The sequence below is a fragment of the Aureococcus anophagefferens genome, assembly GCF_000186865.1.
Source record: "Aureococcus anophagefferens unplaced genomic scaffold AURANscaffold_6, whole genome shotgun sequence".
In the NCBI taxonomy this organism is placed as follows: Eukaryota; class Pelagophyceae; order Pelagomonadales; family Pelagomonadaceae; genus Aureococcus; species Aureococcus anophagefferens.
In genome coordinates, this window is record NW_008705566.1 from 389012 (window position 1) to 410505 (window position 21494).

General features: G+C 71.6%; 3 protein-coding genes across 3 annotated transcripts in view; 2 read left to right on the forward strand and 1 right to left on the reverse strand.

The window, feature by feature from the left end:
- Positions 1-6094: 6094 nt before the first annotated feature.
- AURANDRAFT_71274 (hypothetical protein) lies at positions 6095-9908 on the forward strand (the record flags this gene model as incomplete). The annotated part of the gene is made up of 2 exons (XM_009037211.1): positions 6095-8412; positions 8600-9908. 2 exons carry the CDS (start codon positions 6095-6097, stop codon positions 9891-9893), a joined length of 3612 nt encoding a protein of 1203 aa, XP_009035459.1.
- A 4420-nt stretch (positions 9909-14328) lies between these two features.
- Positions 14329-16692, reverse strand: RRL4 (hypothetical protein; the record flags this gene model as incomplete). The annotated part of the gene is made up of 1 exon (XM_009037677.1): positions 14329-16692. One exon carries the CDS (start codon positions 16690-16692, stop codon positions 14329-14331), a length of 2364 nt encoding a protein of 787 aa, XP_009035925.1.
- Positions 16693-17354: 662 nt separating this feature from the next.
- The window catches only part of AURANDRAFT_62957 (hypothetical protein), a gene marked incomplete at both ends in the record, with an annotated part of 10728 nt that continues 6588 nt past the window's right edge, over positions 17355-21494 (forward strand). The window contains one exon of the mRNA XM_009037212.1: positions 17355-21142. Within this exon, the coding sequence (XP_009035460.1) occupies positions 17355-21142 (3788 nt within the window). The remainder of the gene's footprint in view (positions 21143-21494) is intronic.

The window sequence follows — 21494 nt, forward strand, 5'->3', positions numbered from 1 at the left end:
CTGCAGGCGCCGCCCGTCGCGCTTCGCGGGCCGCTGGCCGGCGCCGAGCGCCGAGTTCCGGCGCAGCGCGTGTCTCGGCGCGCCGACGAGGCCCAGCGCCGCCGGGAAGAGGCAGGCGACGAGGAGCCGCGGCGGCAGCATGCGTCGCGGCGCTTGCCGGTGCAAACCCATTGCTCTCTTCGAGCAAAATCTGCCACAAGTAGGGGCGGACAATGAAGCTCGGACAGAAGATAATTACCTCAAATTTCGCCTGGGGTCTCTGTTTACGCCTGAGACGCGTAGGTCGACTTCCCGGCCGTGTACACCCAAGATTTTTGGCTCGATCGACGTTGGGCCGGGCCCCATGGAACATATAAAAGAAAACGCGGGTGTACACGGCGCGATTTTCAACATTTTCCAGCCTTGAACGAAATGGGATTCGTCCAGCCCCATAGGAAAAAGACCGAGGCTTCGCGAAGCCATAACTTTACGAAATCCGGATCGATTTCCACGAACCCAGACTCTTTGATTATCAGCTAGATGCCCTCTATCCATCGCACTGGGCGGCGCCGCCAAATTCGACGATCTGCGATCGGCCGATTTTCAGTGTCCCCCCCTACCACAAGGCAGGTCGCCCGCAAGCGCCGCGCGCGCCGCGCCGCTGTCAACGCCCGCACGCTCGCGCCGAGCGCCGTCGCGCGCTAGACAACGACGTCGATCTCGAGCGCCGTCGGCAAGACCGCGCACGTCGTCGCGATGTCGGACGCTTTGCCCCAGGAAGACGCCGCGCCGGCGCCGGGCTCTATCGAGGGCACGGCCGAGTTGATCGTCATGGGCATCAAGCTCAAGCTCCAGTTCATGGCCTTCGGCGCCGCGGTCGTCCTCGTCGTCTGGTTCTTGTGCCGCTCGCCGACTCGGTCGCGCGAGTCCGACTACGAGGTCGACGAGACGGGCCGACGACGAAAGATCATGCACGGCGACCTCTGAATCCCGGCGTCGCCGCGCGGTCCGCGCGGGCGACGCTGCGATAGTGCTGGGAGCTGCTGTGCGTGCTCTCGTCGCGCGCGCGGGGCCGACGCGCGACGGCGCCGCTCCCGACGCGCGCGCGCGCGGGCTCGTCTAAATAAGACGACTGTGTTGCATAAACATACCCGCCCAGCCTAGACTCCACAACCAAAAGAACCGGAACGCGTCGCATCGAAGCGCGGCGGAGGTCACTTACACGAACACTTCAACGTCAACAAAAAACTTCACCGATCCCAAACGTGCTCTCTCAGAGTCGAAACGACCATGGAGCCACAGTAGTGATGTCCATCCTCTTCGAGGACTGCCTCGCCACGCTCACGGAGCGCTTCGCGTCGGCGGACCGCGCGCTCGTCATCAGCGATGCGGAGTCCGGGGAGCGGCTGCGGTCGACGCTGGCGGCGGTGCTCGAGGACAAGGAGGTGCTACCGCTGTGCACGACCGACGACGCCCTGCACGTGCTCTTCCCCGCCGACGCGGGCACGATGATCGTCTACGAGGCGCGGAACCCGGCGAACGCGTCCGTGGAGTTCGTCGCGCGGCTGCGGGACAAGGAGCTGCGCGCGCCCGCGGTGCCGAACCGGAGGCGCTACCTCGTCATGGTCCTCGCGGCCGAGTCCGTCGCGGACGAGAAGAAGTTCCTCGCGAGCCGCGCGCTGGGCGCGGACGTCGTCGTCCAGGGCCCCGTGCGCATGGAGGGGTTCCTCGACGCCATGTTCGCGTGCCTCGCGGGCTCGCGGCCGCCGCCGCGCGAGCGCGGAGGCCCGCCGTCGCTGCACACGCGGTCCAAGCCCGGCGACGACATGCGCAAGCCGCGGCTCCGCGCGCCGGCCTACGTCGTGCGGGGCCGCGTCGACAAGATCCGCAAGCGGCTCACGGCCTTCCGGCGCTTCAAGGCGCGCGCGCCGGACCTCCGGCGCGCCGCGGAGCCCGCGCTGCGGCCGTCGCTGCTCCAGCTCGTCCAGGCCCAGGCCATGGCCCAGGGCCTCGTGCCGACGAAGCCCCCGCCGAAGCTCGAGCTGAGCCCCGACGACGCGAGCCGCGCGTCGTCGAAGAAGCGCGACGCGGGCGACGCGGGCGGCAAGAAGCAGGTCCGGCTGTCGCTGCCGGGCGCGTCGACGAACGTGCGCGCGCTGCTGACCAAGGTCGGCACGCCGAGCAGCCGCATGAGCTCGTCGAGCAGCGAGTCGTCCGACGACGAGGACCTCTTCGACCCCAACGAGTGGCGGCCGGGCGACCCGAAGCGGAAGCAGAGCCTCCGGAGCGACCTCATGTCGTCGATGAACCGGTCCCTCGAGATGAAGCCCGAGGCCCAGCTCGACGACTCGGCCAAGGCCGTCATCGCGCTGAAGCGCCGCGAGACGCGGCGCCAGTCCCTCGTGCGCAAGAGCGCCGTCGACGCGCAGCAGCCCGCGGCGGCCAAGGGCTTCCGGAAGCCGAGCTACCGCGCGGCGCGCGGCACGGTCATCGACAAGCGCAAGTACCTGAGCCGGGGCCGCACGCCGAGCCCGCCGACGGCGGACGAGCAGGCCAAGGACGAGGACCCGGAGGAGATCTTCGCGGGCGCCGCGGCCGCGGCGCCGCGCCAGAAGGACCGGTCGCCCGCGCCGCCGAAGCGGGGCCTCCGCGCGGCCGCGCCCGTCGACGTCGACGACGACATCGACGTCGGCGAGGTCTGCTCGTCGGCGGGCAGCGGCGACGACGAGCCGCCCGGCGACAAGGCGCCGGGCGCGCGCCCGCGGGGCTCCATCTCCGCGCTGAGCCCCGGCGCGGTGTCGCGGGGCAGCCTCGGCGACCTCTTCGGGACGACGCGCCGGCGGGCGTCGAACCAGCTCCCGGGCGGCCAGCGCGCGCGGGGCTCCTTCTCCATGCTACCGCCGGCGCCCGAGGCCGCGGTGCACCGCGGCTCCATCTCCGTCGCGCCGGGCGGCGGGCCGAGCCTCGGCGGCGCGCCGGGCGTGCACCGCGGGTCCATCTCCCACGCGCCCGGCGGCGGGCCGAGCCTCGCGCGCGCCGGGCGCCAGGGCTCCTTCCTCGAGCGGAGCCCGGACCAGCGGAAGGCGAGCCTCGACCGGAGCCCGATCGCGCGCAAGGCGAGCCTCGACCGGAGCCCCGGGGCCATGCTGCGGCAGGGCTCCTTCCTCGATGCGGGAGGCAAGGCGTCGATGATGCGCCAGCCGTCGTTCACGATGACCCGGGGCTCGCGCGGGTCCTTCGAGGACTCGCCCATCGGCCGCGGCCGCTCCCTGAACCGGCCGAGCTTCGAGGACGGCCCCGGCGGCGGCCGGCCGCGGGGGCTGCAGCGGGGCGCGAGCGGCCTCGCGCGGGGCGCGTCGTTCCGCGCGCCGCCCGCGGACCTCCTCGGCAACGCCGCGCGAGCGCGCAACTCCATCGTCATGAACAAGAGCTAGAATTTAGTCGTACATGGCCGCGGCGACGCGCGCGCTGTCGCCCTCGACCTGGCCCGGCAGCACGGGCGCGGCGGCCGGGGCGGGCGCGTGCTCCGGCGCCGCGTAGGCCGGCGCGACGGCGCCGCCCCGGGGCTGGGACGACCCGAAGAGGCGGCTGATCGTGCCGCGGCGCGGTTGCGGCCGCTCGCCGGGCGCGGCGATCGTCGACCGCCGCGGCGGCGGCGGCGCGACGCTCAGGCGCCGCGAGATGGCGCCGGCGACGGAGCCGACGAGCGTGGGCCGCCGCTGGCTCGACGGGCGGTCCCCGTCGAGGCTCCGGCGCTGGTCGAAGCCGAAGATGGACTTCTTCCGCGGCGGCCGCTGCGGGTTCAGGGACGCGGCGCGGCTCCGGAACTGGCGCACGCCGCCCCGGAAGCTCCCGACCGTCGCCGTCATCTGCAGGGTCCGGAAGTCGTCGGTGACGATCTCCATCTCGTCGGCCTTCTTGAGCGCGTCGAACGCGCGCGCCTTCTCCTCGTGCTCGATGGCCGTCGCCGTGCGCCCGCGGCCCGCGGCCCGCAGGAACTCGAGCGCCGACCGGTAGACCCGGTAGCTCCGCTGGCGCTGCCACTCGCCGTAGGCCAGGGCCAGGGGCCCGTAGCAGAGCTGGAGCTCGCAGATGTGGCCGTCGCCCGAGTCGCCGCCGACGAACCGGAAGTGGATGACGACGGAGCCCGCGTCGATGACGCGGCCCGCCTTGCCCTCGAGGGCGTTGACGCAGGTCACGAGCTCGATCTTCTCCTTGATGCCCATGGTGTTGGACACGATGGACGACGCGTCGCAGTTCTCGACGATCATGAGCACCTGGCCGAACTGGATCATGCTGTCCACCGTGAGGCGGCAGCGCACGATGTCGTGGAGCGACGCGATCTCGTAGGCCGACGTGTCCCGGATCAGATCCATGACCTCGACGCTCGACTTCTTCGACCGCCACGACTCGCGCTTGACGAACTCGAGCATCGTCCGCGACTTGCGCTTCTCGCGCTTCGGCGCGGCCTCGCGGCCGCCCGACTTCTCCCGGCCGCTCTCCGGGGACCGGGCGGAGCCGCGGCCGCCCTCGCGCCGCGCCCGCACGCCGTCGTCGTCGTCGCCGCGCGCGGACCGCCGCGCGGACGGCGTCGACGCCGCGCCGCGCGCGGAGCCGCGGCCGTCCGAGCCGCCGCCGTCGGACCGGTCCGTCGCCTCGCGCGCGGAGCCCCGGCCGTCGGAGCGGCCCGTGTGCTGCGGGTCCCGCGCGGAGCCCCGGCCGTCGGCTTCGCGCGCGGAGCCCCGGCCGTCGGCGTCCCGCGCGGACTCGTCGTCGCGCGCGGACCCGCGGCCGTCGGACCGCTCCGTGTCGCGCGCCGTGTAGTCGCGCGCGGAGTCGCGGCGGTCCGTGTAGAGGTCCGAGTCGCGCGCGGTGTCGTTCTCCCGCTCCGTCTCGACGACGGTCACGGCGGCCCCGGGGTCGAAGTGGGGCGTCGCCTGCTCCTGCTCGAAGGTCGCTAGGGCCGCCGCGAGGCCCGTCTGCTCGCCGACGCGCCAGAGGCTCTTGACCGTCGGCGGCTCGGCCGTCGCGCGGACGCGCGCGGCCACGGCGCCCATGAAGGCGCCCATGCGGCCCCGGAGCTTGACGGCGTTGCGGTACGTCGCGCCCAGGTCGTTGAGATTGCCCTGCTTGTTGCTCAGGCAGCGCTGGCACTGGACCATGCGCAGCCGGAGCGAGATCGCGTCGAGCCGCTCGACGACCGCGTCCCAGCCCGGGTCCTCCACGGCCTTGCGCACGAGCTCCGGCAGCGTCGCCAACGGGCCCACGCGGAACCGGAGGCGCAGCGCCTCCTCCAGCGGCCGCGGCATGGCCGCGACGCGCCGGCACTCCATGCGGACGACGACGCCGACGGCGTTGAGCGCCGTCGTGAGCGCGGACGTCTCCTCCTTCGTCCAGGGCCGCTCGCCGGAGGAGACCATGGCGTCGTAGCGCTCCAGGATGCGCCGCAGGGCGCCCATCATGGGCGTGTCGACGAGGGGCGTGTAGTCGCTCGTGACCTCGTAGTCGTCGATCGCGTCCAGGTCTCGGTCGACGAGGCGGCAGACGGCCTCGACGAGGAGCGCGGGCTCGACGGCGTCGATCTCCGCGTCGCTGCACGTCGCCCCGAGGGCGAGCTTGTCCACGAGCTTCTCCACCGTCGTCTCCAGCAGGTCGCCGGCGCCCGCGTCGCCCTCGAGCGGCGCGCTCGACCGCCGGAGCGCGAACGACGGCAGCACGGCGGACCCGCGCCGGCGCGAGAGCGCCGCGGGCAGCCCGGCCGGCAGCAGGCCCGTCGACCCGCGGCGGCCCGTCCGGTTCACGCCCTCCGTGATGCCGGCCAGGGGCGCGCTGCCGCGGTGGGGGCGCGACGCCATGGCCCTGGGGCTGCCCAGCTACGTCGGTGCGCTCGGTGGTGGGCCTCCGGTATTATCTCGGCGCGCGCCGCCCGCCGCGCGCGCGCCGAGCCATGGCCACGGCGTGCGGCGGTCGGGCTGCGCCAAGGGAGCGGGATGGCAGCGCCCGTGATCGACGATCGACGTAATTAAAAAGGCAACACACACTGCAATGTGAAACGTTTGCCCGCGCCGACGGGCAGCCCTTCGACGCTGGCTCTTGCTCCTGATTCGAAACTGCGATGGCGGCCCCTGGGTACATCGACGACGACGACCTCAGCGCGTCCATGCGGCCGCAGTCCGTCCCGTCGTGGATGGCGGAGCTCAAGGGCACGGAGCGCATGCCGGGGGTGCCGAGCCTGCCGCCGCGGGCGCTCAACGCGGACCACCTCGTGGCGCTGGACCCGCGGAGCGTGGAGCCGAGCCTGGAGCACAGCCGGCCCCGGGCGCCCATCGTCGGCGCCCACCAGGACGTCACGTCCTGGCACGGCGGCGTGCGGAGCGGGGCGGCCCCCGCGGCCGCGGCGGGGGCGTCGGGCGGCCGGCGGCGGCCGCGGCGGCAGCGCGCGGGCGGCGCGCGCGAGGGCGCGGCCGGCCTCGCCGTGTCGCGGGCGAAGCGCGGCGGCGAGCGGAGCCTGACGGAGTCCTGGGAGTCGCTGCGCTTCTTCAGCCAGCACAACCTCGGCCGGCGCCTCGACGTCGACGTCGCGGGCAGCCTCGGCGGGTCGCCGAGCGACAACGTGCACTTCGTCAACGTCGACGAGGACGAGCTCAGCGCCTGCGACGAGGCGCCGTCCGTCGATGACGGCGACGACTCCTACGCCCCGGGCATCGTCGACGACGGCCTCAGCTACGACGCGCGGTCCGCCCCCGGCACGCGGAGCGGCCCGCCGCCGGCGCTCTTCGACCACCGGGAGCCGCTGGAGACGGCCGACGGGTCCTGCATCGCCGCGCCGTCGACGCTCTTCATCATCCCCGAGCTGCCGACGGGCCGCGAGCTCACGCTGAACATCCTGTCGACGTGGGGCGACCCCTACTACGTGGGCCTCATGGGCGTCGAGGTCTTCGACGGCCACGGCCACCTCGTCGTGCTGCCGCCCGAGGCGATCTGGGCGGACCCGCCGGACATCAACGTGCTGCCGGACAGCGACGGCGACGACCCGCGGACCGTGGACAAGCTCCTGGACGGCGTGAACCACACGGGCGACGACCTGCACGCGTGGCTCGCGCCCTTCCGGCGGGGCGAGAACCACTACGTGGGGTTACGCTTCGAGACGCCCGTGACCATGTCCATGATCCGCGTCTGGAACTACAACAAGAGCCGCATCCACTCGTACCGCGGCGCGCGCTACGTCGAGATGAAGCTCGGCGGCCAGGACATCTTCAAGGGCGAGATCCAGCGGGCCGTGGGCACGGGCGCCAAGGCGGACATCGAGGACTGCTCGGAGTGCATCTTATTCACGACCTCCGAGACGACGCTGCGCCTCATCGAGAAGTACGACAAGGCGCTCCGCGAGTCGACGGCGGCCGCGGCGCCGGGCTTGGCGGACGGCCTCGGCGAGGGCCACCACTACGCGCCGGGCCCGACGGGCTCCGCGAGCCGGTCGCGGCTCCTGAGCAGCGGGAGCCGCGACAAGGAGCCCGGCGTCGCCATGAACACGTGGACGCCCGTCGTCGCGGGCGGCGGCGGCGGCGACGAGCCCGCGCGGCCGCGGACTTCGTGCGGCACGCGCGCGCGGTCCCAAGAACAGCGCGGCGAGCGGACGAAGCTGCGCTGGGAGGTCGACGTCGCGCCGGCGCCCGGTGGCGTTTCGCGCGCGGGCGACGCGTCGCTGAGCGGCTCCGACGTCGAGTTCCCGGACCTCGACTCGCTCGACGGGCGGCCCGCGAACCAGTTCTCGCGGAGCTTCGGCCCGGGCGCGACGTGGCAGCTCGAGGGCGTGCGCGGCGGCCGGGGCGGCGGCGGCGCGTTGAATTTGGTGGGCAAGTCGAAGCCCCTGAGCCACCGCGGCGGCCAGGAGGCGCGCGCGGAGGACGCGGCGCCGCCGGGCTCCGCGGTGAAGATGCGGCCCCGGCCGTCGACGGCGCCGATAGATCGGCGCAGCGAGCTCCCGAGCGGGCGCCACCTCGAGTTGGTCGTCTTGTCGAACTGGGGCGACCAGACCGCCGTGGGGCTCAGCGGCCTGGAGGTGCTCAACGAGAACTTCTCCGACTTCACGCGCGATTGCGGCGGGCCGGCGCTCCGGGGCGTGCGGCGCGCGTCGCCGCCGAGCTCGCCGACGTTCTGCGGTCTGGGGCCCGCGCGCTTCGACGACGACGACGACGACCTCGCGGACGCGGCCGACGTCGCCGGCGACGAGCCGCCCGCGGACGGCCGCGCGGCGCTCGATAGGCTCACGCGGCTGCCGCACGTGACGACGCGCGGCGACGCCATGTGGCTGCTGCCGCTGGCGCTGTGCCGGGGCGCCGACGCGCCCCTGTCCCTCGCCATCGACCTCGGCTGCCACCGGACGCTCGGCGCGCTCAAGGTCTGGAACTACAACGCGTCGCTCGAGGCCGCGTGGAAATCTTCCACCCGACTTCAATGTGCGTGACGTTTCGACGCAACCTCTTCGGCTGCGCTTCGAGAACTCGACGAGAGCAATCGATTCGTCCCAAAATCAGCCGAATCGACTTCGATGTGACCGAGCTAGAGAGGTTTGACATTTTCGCCGGGCGGGGCGTTCCACCGGTCGATGTCCACGCAGGCTCGAGGACTCGTACTGCGGCGTCAAGCGCATGGCCGTCTACCTCGACGGCGTGCCGCTGAGCCCGCCGGAGGGGTTCCTCATCCGCAAGGCGCCGGGGAACGATAGCTTCGACTTCGGCCAGTTCATCCACGTGCAGGAGCACCCGACGTCGCCCGCGGTGCAGTCGCTCGCGGCGCAGACGCCGTCCAAGGCCCACTTCGCGGCCCTGCGCGGGTCCCCGGGCAAGAACCCGCGCGTGACGTCGGCGCGCCGCGCGCACGCGGGCGACGACGTCGGCGTGCCGCCGGAGCTGCCGCCGTCGCCGAGCCGCGCGGAATCGGGCCGCGCGGCCGACGGCCGCGCGGTCTACGCGAAGGAGCCCGCGCGGACGCCCGCGCGGGACGCGGTAATGCTCGACATCCCGACGTCCGCGTCCTACCAGTCCCTGAGCTCCGAGTACAGCGACGGCGACGGCGACGACGCGAACTTTCTGCTCGAGAGCATGGACGCGCTCGGCCGGTCGTCGGGCGGCGCCGCGTCCGCGCCGTCCGCGCCGCGCGGCGTCTGCCTCCGGCCCCAGCAGTACGAGACGCCGCTCTACCCCTGCGGCTGCATCTTCAAGTTCGTGCTCCTGTCGACGCACGGCGACCCCTTCTACGTGGGCCTCTCCGGCGTCGAGCTCGCCGACGCCGACGGCCGGCCGATCACGCTCGACGCCGACGACATCCACGCGGAGCCCCGCGACATCAACGCGCTGCCGGAGATGGAGGGCCGCGCGCCGGACACGCGCACGCTCGACAAGCTCGCGGACGGCGTCAACAACACGCACGACGGCGCCCACTGCTGGCTCGCGCCCTTTGTCGGCGGCACGAACGCGATCTTCGTCTGCTTCGACGAGCCCGTGGCCATCTCCTACGCGACGCTCTGGAACTACGCCAAGACGCCCAAGCGCGGCGCGCGCGAGATCGAGATCTTCGTCGACGACGTTTTGGTGTACCGCGGCGTGCTCAAGATGGCGCCGCCGCCGCCGCCGCCCCAGATCGCGCCGAAGATGGACCCGCCGTCGTCGACGCACCACGCGCCGCGCCGCGGCGCGCGGCGCCGCTCCGACGCGCGCGCGGCCGCGGCCGCGGAGCCCCTCGACTTTGGGCAGACGGTCCTCTTCACGAACCAGGCCCACATCGTCGACGCGCAGCGGCACCGCGTCTACACGGCCGCGGACCTCCCGGGCGAGCTCGACGTCCTCTTCATCGACGAGGGCGAGGTCCGCGAGAGCCTCGTCCGCCCGACGACGGCGGTCGTGAGTTCCTAAGATCCGGGGTTCGGGAGATGTGGCGCGGCCGGTGTAACTATTCTCCTTACGCGCTCGCGCGGCGCCGGTCCTCGTTCGCGCCCGCGTTCGTTTGCGCGCCCGCGCTGCGCGACGCCTTCGCTCGTTCCTGTTCGCATTCGAGTTCGCACCGAGCGCTCCGCGACGCCCTCTCTAGTCCGCCTTGGGCGTCTTGCGGCGCGGCTTCTTCGTCTCGACGGGCGACTCGGCCTCGACGGGCGCGTCGCCCTCGGCCGCCGGCGCCGCCGCGTCGACCGCGCCCATGGAATACGCCGCGCGCGCGATGAGCGTGGCGAAGAGGCACGCGACGACCGTCGGCTCCAGGGGATCGCCGATCCGCACGTGCGAGTACCCGACGAGCGCGAAACCGGGGATCGCGAGGCCCGCGAGCATTTGCATGACGTTCTTGTTCTGCAGGACCCAGACGTTGAGGACCGCGATGATCTTGAGCGCGCCGATGAGGCGGCAGGCGTTGCGAAACGCGCTCTGGTCCGCGACGAACTCGGGACCGAACGCGGCCTCGAACTTGCGCTTGAGCGCGAAGGATGGCATGACCTCGTCCGGGTGCTGGCTTGTGTCGAAGCCGATCGTTAACATCATGCATCCGAGGGGAATGAGCGCCAGGATGGCGAGTTTTTCCAGGAGGGGGACGGCCATCTTCTCGGTGGCGAGTCGGCTTAGAGAGCCACTTGTCGCCGAATACCACAGCGCGCAGCAGAGCGCGGATCGCGTGCAAGGCGCAATGAGGGACGACGCACACTCGTCGTTCGTCAGCTGTCGCGGGGTTGAGCTCTCAATATGGCCTTTATTGATGATGAGGTTATCGATGCTGCGGAGGACGGCGACATCGAGGAGGTGAGCGACTGGTTGTCGAGGGGCGGCGATCCCAACCAACGAGATCACGCTGGACTTTGTCTCCTTCATCACCTCTTAACTTTTCACCGCCACGATCCTCGAGGCGACCGCTCAGAGCTAATACGACTACTGGTCTCGCATGGCGCGGACGTGAATCGTAGCGCTTTATTAGACGGCTTTATAGGGCCAACGCCGCTGCACGTTTCAGTTCTTCCCGGAGAGACAAATTTGCTTATCGATTTAGGAGCCGACGTCGACGCTGTTGACGAACACTGTAACAACTTGACACCTCTTATGTATGCAGTCCTCGATGATGCTCCCGAATGTGCTTTAGCGCGAATGCGTGTCCTGTTACATCGCGGAGCTGACGTAAACGCAAACGCTACGAATGACCGTGATGCTGAGTACTTTGCTTGGAGAATGAATCGTGATGAACTCGCAGATATTCTGGTCCGGGTCAAAGCTGCGGGCAGCTGGCCGCGCTACGTCCGCGCCCCGCGCGTCGCGCTCGCGCGGCTCCGGCTACTCTGCGCGCGCGGCCGCGCGCGACCGCCGACCGCCCGGCGCGACCCCATCCTCGCGCGCCTCTTCGCCGCGCCGCCGCCGGCGTCGTCGAACAAGCGCCTCGCGAGCCGCCAGGTCCACCGCCCGCTCCCCAACGAGATCTTCTGGCTCATCCTCTCCTTCTGGCGCACGGATCGCGACGCTTAAGCCCATTACAGCGTCGTCAGCTGGGGCGAGAACGTCGCACTGGCCTCGCTCCGCCCGAAGGCGAGCACCGCGGGCGACCGGGCGAACTTCCGCAGGGCCGCGTGCATGCGCGCGTCGAACTCGGGCGTGCCCTCGTCCGCGCCGTCGAAGAAGCCCTTGACCTCGAGCTTGACGAGCCAGCGCTCCCAGAGGCCCGGGTGGCGGATGATGAGCTGGACGTCCGGCGACGAGCGCCGGAGCATGCGCGCGAGCATGCGGCCGTGCATCGCGTCGCTGCCCTTGGGCGGCTTCGGCCGGAGCGCCGCGCCCGCGCCGCCGGCGAGCGCCCGCTGCTCGCGCTCGCGCTGCTCGACGGCGGCGACGCCGGCGGCGCCGATGCGCTCCATGGAGCCCAGGAGGGGCGCCGCGGGCTTCGCCGGGTCGTCGAACGCGCCCGGCTGCATCGTCCGCACGAGCAGCCCCCGGAGGTCGTCGACGCCCGGCGCGTCGCCGCCGCCCGAGATCTTCGAGAAGGCCGCCATGGCCTCGCGGTCCACGGGGCGGAGCTCCGGCACCGGCGCCTCCTCGGGCTCGCCCTTGGTCTCCTCGACGCCCGCGGCCGCGAGCGCGTCGGTCGAGTCCGCGTCTAGTACGTCGTTCCGGGCCCGGTCCGTCGACTGCTTCTTCCGCGACGCGCGCGCGGCCATCAACCGGGCGGCGACGACGGCGAGCTCCGCCGGCGACTTGTCCGGGTGCTGCTTCATGAGCTTCCGGAGCATCTCGCCGTCGTCGAACTCCGCGGCCGCCGCCGCGGCCGCGGGCGCCTCCGGCGCGCCCTCGAGGCGCCGCGTCGCCATCGCCGCGAGCTCCTCGATGGGCTTGTCGGGGAATTCCTTCAGCAGGTCCTCCAGGACCCGCCGCTGCCGCTCCGCGGGCGCGAGGTCCGCCATCCGCACGCCGGGGGCTTTTTTCTGCTTCCGCGCCGCGCGGCCGAGGCGCCGCTCCGCGGCGAGCACCGCGAGCTCGGACTCCGGCAGGTCGGGGAAGTCGGACCGCAGCTCGCGGATCGCCGCGCGCTGCTCCTCCTCGGGCGACCGCGGCTTCGGCACCGCGCGGGGGCCGGCGCCGTCGTCCTCCCACGGCGCGGCCGCGCCGGGCGCCGCGCCGCCGAGGCCGGGCATGCCCATCATCCCGGGCATCATCATCATGGGAAGCATGCCCATGCCGCCGCCGGGCATCCCCGGCGTCATCCCGGGCATGCCGCCGCCGGGCATCGCCGGCGTCGTCCCGGGCGCGCCGCCGCCCATCCCGGCCGGCATCCCCGGCATCATCCCGGGCATCGCGGGCATGCGCTGCGGCGCGGGGCCGGCGGCGTCGAGCTCCCGTGCCGCGAGCATGGCGAGCTCCTCCGGGGGCCGGTCCGGGTGCTTGGCCAGGAGGTCCCGCAGGATCCGCTCCTGGCGCACCTCGCGCGCCGCGTCCGCCGCGGGCGGCGCGGCGGCCGTCGTCGGCGCGGGCCGGGCGGCCGTCGGCGGCGCGCGCTTGCGCTGCATGATCTCCGCGAACATCATGGAGAGCTCCTCGGGCTGCTTGTCCGGGTTGTCGCGCATGAGCTGCACGAGCGTCGCCTCGTCTTCGGGCGCGAGCTCGCCCGTCGGCGCCGGTGGCGCCGCTTGGGGGCCGTCGAGGCGCTCCGTCGCCATCATCGCGAGCTCCTCGATGGGCTTGTCGGGAAACTGCTCGAGGAGCTCCTGCAGCACCTCCATCTGCCGCGCCTCGTTCGCCGCCGCGGGCGCCGCCCGCGGCTTCGGCCGCGGCTTCGGCTTCGGAGCGAGCGCCTCGCGCGTCTCCTGCTGGGCGCGCGCCAGGTCGGCGGCCAGGCTCTTCTCCGGGCTCTTCTCCGGCGACGCCGACTGCTTGGCGGCGGCGGCGGCGCGCCGCTTCTCCTGGAACCGAGCGCGCTTTTCCTGCATGATCTCGTCCTTCGTCTTGCCGATGTTGCCGGCGCTCTTGCTCGTCTGGAGCGTCGGCGTCCCGGCCATGAAGTCGCTCGCGAGGTTCAGCCGACGCACTGCGGACGGCGGCATGCTTTCACAACATTGCACAGTTTGCTAGCATACAAAAACAGGGAAACTTGCAGTTGGAAACTTGACATCAAGAAGCGCGTTTTTAGCATCGTATGGGCTGCCCTCGGTGGTGATAACATGTGGCTCGCGTACGCCGCCCTCGTCGTCGCGGGCGTGCGGGCCTCGGCGCCGTCGTCGGACCTCGAGCGCGCCTGCCGCGCCGTCGGCGATGGCCCCCGGTGCGGCGCCGTCTTCAACGCGACGCGCCTCCCGCGGGCCTGCGACGAGGAGCTCGCGGCCCTCGTCGTCGCCGAGTTGCCGGGATCGAAGATGACGCAGCGGCTGGTCCGGTCCGTGAGCAGCGCGGCCTTCGTCGAACTGCCTCAATGAAGACCTCAGACGCTGTCGAGCGGAGATGGTGTGGCCATGGACGCACGCGCGGAGCGCGCGTCGGCGCTGGAGGGCCGAAGCCCTCGGGCCTAGACCAGAGAGGCGACCCAGAAGCGAACCTGCGCCTGCTGCCAAATATAGCAAAAAATAGAAATGGAGAATATTTGACCAATATCCAGTCCGATCTACATGCTTGCAGATACGTAGCCATAGGCAGCACAAAGCGAAAAGACTAGCAAAGAAAGCGCACCCGACGAGCTCCCTCGGCGCGTCGGCCGCCGGGCGTCGCGCGGGCCGACACAGCCTCGCCCCGAAAGGTGCGACGGAGTTAGGGCTCGGGGTGGGAGGGCTCCTCGGTGTGCCGCACGCTTCTCGCGGGGATCGCGAGCGTCTCGCGCCGGGTTGGGTTTCGGCGATTAAGCGCCGCAGGAGAGGCACTCGTGCTCCTCCAGCTCCTGGCCGTTGGCGGGCTCGAGCGCGGCGCCGCCACGGCTCTTGGCCGCCATGGCCTGGTCCACAGTGAAGGCGATGGCGTCGGCCTTGGGCCGCGTGCGGAGGTAGTACATGCCCGTCTTGAGGCCCTTCTTCCAGGCGTAGAAATGCATGGACGTGAGCTTGCCCGGGTTCGGGTCCGCGACGTGCAAATTCAGCGACTGCGACTGGCAGATGAACGCGCCGCGGTCCGCGGACATGTCCAGCACACACTTCTGCTTGATCTCCCACGTCGTCTTGTAGAGCGCCTTGAGATCGTCGGGGATGGCGAGAACGCCCTGGACAGAGCCCTTGTCCGCAATGATCTGGTTCCGGATCTCGGACGTCCACAAGCCAAGCGCGATGAGGTCCCGGAGGAGGTACTTGTTGACGACAGCGAACTCGCCCGCGAGCACGCGCCGCGTGAACATGTTCGACGTGAAGGGCTCGAAGGACTCGTTGTTGCCGAGTATCTGCGCCGTCGACGCCGTGGGCATGGGCGCGAGGAGGAGCGAGTTGCGGCAGCCGTGCTCGCCGAGGCGCGCGCGCAACCCCTCCCAGTCCCAGCGGTCCGACGGCTTCACGTTCCACAGGTCGAACTGGAAGAGGCCCTGGGACGTCGGCGACCCCGCGTAGGAGTCGTAGGGGCCGAGCTCCTGGGCCAGGTCGATGGACGCCTCCATGGCGCCGAAGTAGATGGTCTCGAAGACGTCCCTGTTGATCCGCTTCGCATCGTCGGACTCGTAGGGGTGGCGCAGCTTCGCAAGGGCGTCGGCCATGCCCTGGACGCCGATGCCGACGGGCCGGTGCTTCAGGTTCGACGACTTGGCCTCCTCCACCGGATAGTAGTTGACGTCGACAACCTTGTTGAGGTTTTTCGTCACGACGTAGGCCGTGCGCCGGAGCTTCGCGAAATCGAATGTCGCGGCGTCGCCGGCGCCATCGACGTGGACCGTGAGGTTGATGGACGCCAGGGTGCAAACCGCGATCTCGTCGGAGGCCGTGTACTCGACAATCTCGGTGCACAGGTTCGACGACTTGATCGTGCCCAAATGCTTCTGGTTCGACTTGTCGTTGCAGGCGTCCTTGTAGAGCATGTAGGGCGTGCCCGTCTCGACCTGGCTGTCGAGGATGGCGAACCAGAGCTGCTGCGCGGGGATGGCCTTGCGCGCGCGGCCCTCGGCCTCGTAGCGCTCGTAGAGGGCCTCGAACTCGGCACCGTGGCAGTCCGCGAGGCCCGGGCACTCGTTGGGGCACATGAGGGACCAGAACCCGTTAGCCTCGACGCGCTTCATGAACAGGTCCGGGATCCAGAGGCCGTAGAAGAGATCGCGCGCGCGCTCGAGCTCGTTGCCGTGGTTCTTCTTGAGGTCGAGCCACGTCTCGATGTCCGCGTGCCAGGGCTCGAGGTAGATGGCGAAGGAGCCCTTGCGCCTGCCGCCGCCCTGGTCCACGTAGCGCGCCGTATCGTTGTAGACGCGGAGCATGGGCACGATGCCGTTCGACGTGCCGTTGGACCCGCAAATGTAGGAGTCCGTCGCACGGATATTGTGGACCGACAGGCCGATGCCGCCCGCGTACTTGGAGATGGCCGCGCAGCGCTTGAGCGTGTCGTAGATGCCCTCGATGGAGTCCTCCTTCATGGCCAACAGGAAGCACGACGACAGCTGCGGCCGCGGCGTGCCGGCGTTGAAGAGCGTCGGCGTCGCGTGCGTGAACATCTTCTGCGACATCATCTCATAGGTCTCGAACGCGCCCGCCAGGTCATCGCCGTGGATGCCCAGCGCGACGCGCATGATCATGTGCTGAGGCCGCTCCGCGATCGCACCGTCGAGGCGCATGAGGTAACTCCGCTCGAGCGTCTTGAACCCGAAATAGTCGTACTCGAAGTCGCGGTCGTAGACGATGGCCGCGTTGATCGCGTCCTTGTGCTTCTGCACCGTGGCGTAAGTCTCGTCGGAAATCAGCGCCGCGGGCTTCTTCGTCTTGGGGTGCATGTGCTTGTGGAGCTTCTCGACGACGTCGGAGAACGTGTTGTCCGTCGACTTGTGCAGGTTCGACACGGAGATGCGCGCGGCGAGCACGGAGAAGTCGGGGTGCTGCGTCGCCATGTAGGCCGTCGTCTGCGCCGCGAGCTCGTCGAGCTCGTGCGTCGTCACGCCGTCGTAGACGCCCTGGATCACCTTCTGCGTGATCTGGTTCGGCTTGATGTACTTGGCGTCGAGGCCGTAGCAGAGCTTCTGGATGCGGCTCGTGATCTTGTCGTAGCGCACGGTCTCCTTCTTGCCGTTGCGCTTCACGACCTGCATGTCGTCGTCCGCGGACATCGTACGGCCGCGCTCGCCGAGGGGCCTGCGGAGCGGCGGGCGGTCACGGCACGACGAGGGAGGCGTCGCTCGGTGTGAATGTCGAGCGCGTGTTTGACCGCGTCGTGGAGCGCGAGGCCACGTGGCGGCACGCGAGTGCGCGGCGGCGGCGCGCGCGGGCGTCCGACCGAGTGGATTCGGGTCGTTGGGTGTGGTGCGGCGCGGACGGCGGTGTTTGGCGCGCGTCGAGCGCAGCGCGCGTGGCGGACGCAGCGCGCGGAGCCCAGTCACAGACGCTAGCACAGTTGTCACCCCGGACGATACGAGGCTCTTGAGCGGCGAGGAGGGCGGCGACCGTGATTAGAGGGCAGGAGCTGCCCCGTACGAATAAGCTTCGCACGAAAAGCGGGACGTTTAAGAGTGTAACTTCGACCTCGGCCGAGGACAAGCACGGAAGGAAAAGCATGGTAGGCGTCGACGGAGGGCCACCGATGGTCCGGGAGGATCGGCGAAAACTATGAAGGTACCGTGATTGGGTCGAGCACTCCCGCGCAGTGGGCGGTCCGCCACTGCGAGGAGGAAACTTTCGTAGGCACGAAAGCATTAGGTGGGAATTCAAGAAGCGCGTTTTTAGCATCGTATGGGCTGCCCTCGGTGGTGATAACATGTGGCTCGCGTACGCCGCCCTCGTCGTCGCGGGCGTGCGGGCCTCGGCGCCGTCGTCGGACCTCGAGCGCGCCTGCCGCGCCGTCGGCGATGGCCCCCGGTGCGGCGCCGTCTTCAACGCGACGCGCCTCCCGCGGGCCTGCGACGAGGAGCTCGCGGCCCTCGTCGTCGCCGAGTTGCCGGGATCGAAGATGACGCAGCGGCTGGTCCGGTCCGTGAGCAGCGCGGCCTTCGTCGACATGGTCGCGCGGGCGCTGCGGGCGGAAACCGTCGACGACGACTCGTCGGAGGCGTGGGCGCGCGCGAGCACCTACCTCGCGGCGGGCCACTTCAGCAGCCTCGGCGACCGCGACGGCTGCAAGAGCATCTATGGCTACGAGTATTTCCTCGTCGCCCTGGGGCGGCGCACGGCGTCGGGCCTCTGCCTGCCGCGGGCCTGCGCGCCGGACGATTTGAGGCGGTTTCTCGACGGCGCGCGATTCGCGTTGGACGACCCGGAGCTCCCCGCGGGCCCCGCCTACGTGAGCGACGACCGCTTCAGATTCCGCCTCGACGAGCTGGGCGTCGTCGTCGTCGTCGCGACGGCGGCGCTGGCGCTGCTCGCGGCCGCGGCGACGTATCTTCACGCGGCCGCGAAGCGCGACGTTCTCGGGCGCGGCGGCGACCCGGAGGCGGCGCGCGACGCGCTCCCGGCCTGGCTCCTCGCCTTCTCCGCCGTCGAGAACGTCGGCGCGCTCCTGCGGCCCCGGGGGCCCGGCGCGCTCAAAGCCTTCGACGGCATGCGCGTGCTGTCGCTCTGCTGGGTCGTCGCGGGCCACGTCCTCCTGTGGCCCACGCTCGGGCCGACGACCTTCGCCAACGAGGCCGAGCGGCTGCTGCCCGGCGACTCGTCGACCGTGCTCCGCCAGCTCAGCGCGCAGGTCGTGCCCGCGGCGGAGTTCGCGGTGGACACGTTCTTCCTCCTGAGCGGCTTCCTCGGCGCGACGTCGCTCGCGGACGCCGTCCTCGCGCCGGGCGCGCCGGGGCTCGCGGCCTGGTGGCCCGCGCTCGTCGCGCGGCGCCTCGCGCGGCTGGTGCCGGCCTACGCCTACGTGCTGCTGGCCTACTGGAAGGTGCAGCGCGTCGCGGGCCGCGGCGCGCTGTGGTCGGGGATGGAGTACGCGTACGAGCTCTGCGACGAGTACTGGTGGACGAACGCGCTGCTCGTGAACAACCTCGTGCCCTGGGGCGTCGACGACCGGTGCTACGGGCCCTCGTGGTACATCGCCGTCGACGCGCAGCTCGCCGTGCTGGCCCTGCCGCCGTGCGTCGCCGTCGCCGCGCGGCACGGCGTGAAACGGGGCGTCGCGTTCCTCGCCGCCCTCGCGGCGGCGTCGACGGTGTTCACGTGGTGGCTGGCGTCGACGAAGCGGCTGACTTTGGTTACGTTCCAGTCGTCCTACATCAACGACGTCTACATACGGCCCTGGACGCGCGCGCCGCCGTACCTCGTCGGCGTCGGCGCCGCGCTCCTCTGGCGGGAGAGGCGGTCGACCCCGCCAGAGGAGAAGCGGTCGACGCCCGCGGAAGCCCGTCGCTCCTCCGGCTGGCTGCTGAGCCTGAGCCTGGGCGTCCTCGCGGCCTGCGCCTTCGGCGCGCTGCCCTTCCGCAACGCGTCGCTCAGCGGCGCGCGGTGGCGCGCCGAGTACGCGTACCTCGCGCTGTCGAAGCCCGCGTGGGCGCTCGGTGTGGCGGCGGTCGCGCTGCTCTGCTTCGAGGGCCGGGGGTCCGTCGTCGGCGCGGTGCTGGATCTGGATGTCTGGGCGCCGGCGGCGCGGCTGACCTACTGCGCGTACCTTGTGCACGCGGCGGTGCTGGACGTCGTCTTCCACGCGGACGCGGCGCAGCGGATCCACTACTCGGCGGAGTGGTACGTCGTCACGTTTTTGGGCGCGGGCGCGGTCATCGTCGTCACGTCCCTGGCCGTCCACCTGCTCGTCGAGGCCCCGGCGGCGGCGCTGCTCCGCGGGAAGACGCGCGAGCCGGCGGCGGAGGAGAAACGCGCGGGCCGGTGCCTCGGGGGCGCGGACGCGCGGCGCCTCGCGGCGGCCTGCGCCGCGTCGGCGGCGACCGCGGCCAAGTTCCCCCCGGCCAAGGCCGCCGCCCCGCCGGCGGGCTTCGCGGGCGCGGCCTTCGTCGCGTGGCGCGACCTCCGGCTCGTCGACGACGGCGGCGCGGTGAGGCTCGACGCCGCGCGCGGCGCCGTGGCCCGCGGCCGCCTCCACGGCGTGCTCGCGGCGGAGGCGGCGACGGCGTCCCTCTTCCTGCGGGCGCTCGCGGGCCGCTCGGACTGCCGGCGCGCGGGCTACCTCGCGGTCGACGGCGACGGTTCGCGCGCGGCGGCGAAGCTCGGCGCGCGCGTCGCGCTCGTCTCCGAGGCGAGCTTCCGGCCGCCGCTGACCGTCTTCGAGACCGTGGCCTTCGCCGCGGCGCTGCGGGCCGACGCGGCCGCGGACGCGCGGACCGTCGCCGCGCGCCGCGACGCCGCGATCAAGCGCGCCGCGCTCGCGGGCCTCGAGGCCGCGCTCGTCGGCGGGGGCCTGCCCTGCGGGCTCTACGTGGACGGCCTCGCGCCGGCGGAGCGGCGCCGCCTCGCCGTCGCCTGCGGCCTCGCGGGGGCGCCGGACGGGATCTGCGTCGACGAGCCGCCGGCGCCGCTCTCGCTCGCGGAATCCCTCCGCGACTGCGCGCTGCTCGCGGCCCTCGCGCGGGAGAACGGCCTCGCCGTCGTCGCCGCGTCGGGCCGGCCGGCGGCCGCGGCCTGGGCGCTCTTCGACGACGCGAGCGTGCTGAGCTGCGGGCGCCTGCTCTACTGCGGCCCGCGCGCGGGCGCGGCGCCGTGGTTCGCGGGCCTCGGCTACGCCGTCGGCGCCGCGGGCGAGGACGTGCTCGCGCTCGTCGCCGTCGACGGCGACAAGGGCGGCCTCTTCGGCGCGGGGGACACGATGCGCGGGCCCTCGGACGTCGCGCGGGCCGCGGACGCGTACGCCGCGGCCGCGCGCGGCGCGCCCGGCAAGGCCGGCGACGATCCCGGCGACGACCGCGGCGGCGACGACGCCCCGGTGCGCGCGCGCGTCGCACTCGTGCGCCGCGCGCTGCTCCTACGGCTCCGGGACCCGTCGCGCGGCGCGCTCCGCGGCGCGGTCAACGTCGCGGCCGCGGCGGTGTTGGGGGGCCTCGCGCGGCGCGACGTCGCGGGCGCGCCCGACGCCTCGGCGCTCTGGGTCGCCGCCGTCGCGCTCGGCGCGCTGGCGGCCGCGCCGGGCCTCGCGGACGACCACCGCGGCTTCGCGCTCGAGCGCGGCGACGGCCGCGCCTACGGGCCCGGCGCGCACGCCGCGGCGACGCTCGCCGCCGAGGGCGCGCTCGTCGTCGCCGTCCACGCGCCCGCGGCGTACCTCTTCGCGTCCCTCGCGCGGCTGCCCCGGCCGTTGGACTTCGCCTGCGCCGCGACGGCCGCGGCGTCGCTGCACGGCGCCGTCGCGGTCCTGACGGCGGCCGTCGCGCCCGACGCGGGCCTGGCGGCGCTGCTCCTCGCCGTCAAGTTCGGCGCGTCCTTCGCCGCCGTCGCGCTCTCCGACGAGACCTGGATCACGCACTTTTCGACCTTCAAGCTCGCCGACGACGCGCTCGCCGCGTCCCAGGGGTTCTCGGAGAACCACGCGGCGAAGTTCCTCGCGCTCTCCACGGGGCTGCTCTGCCTGCTGGCGCCGTCGACCGTCGACTCGGCGCTGGGGGGTGGGCGGCGGTGAGCGTTGACTAAGAATGCCCGGACTTAGTTCACGCCCATCTAGAGCCGCGTACTCGCGCGTCCGATGCGCGATTCTACCGATGGGATTTGTATAACAAGATCCGAGTTATCGCTAAAAACTCTCATTTGTTCCTATCCTATTGAACAGGCAGTCATCATGAGAGAAAGCACCCGACATGGCGGACTCGGATGATAAGATCATAGGCAGTTTGCAGTGACCATGAGCGGGCGGTGGAGGGAATATCAAAGCTTCTCGTCACCATATCCAACCAGCTTATCTTGCTGGTCCTTCTGCTCTTCTTCTTCTTTCTTGCGACGCTTGAGGAGGATGCAAATAAGAATGCCACAC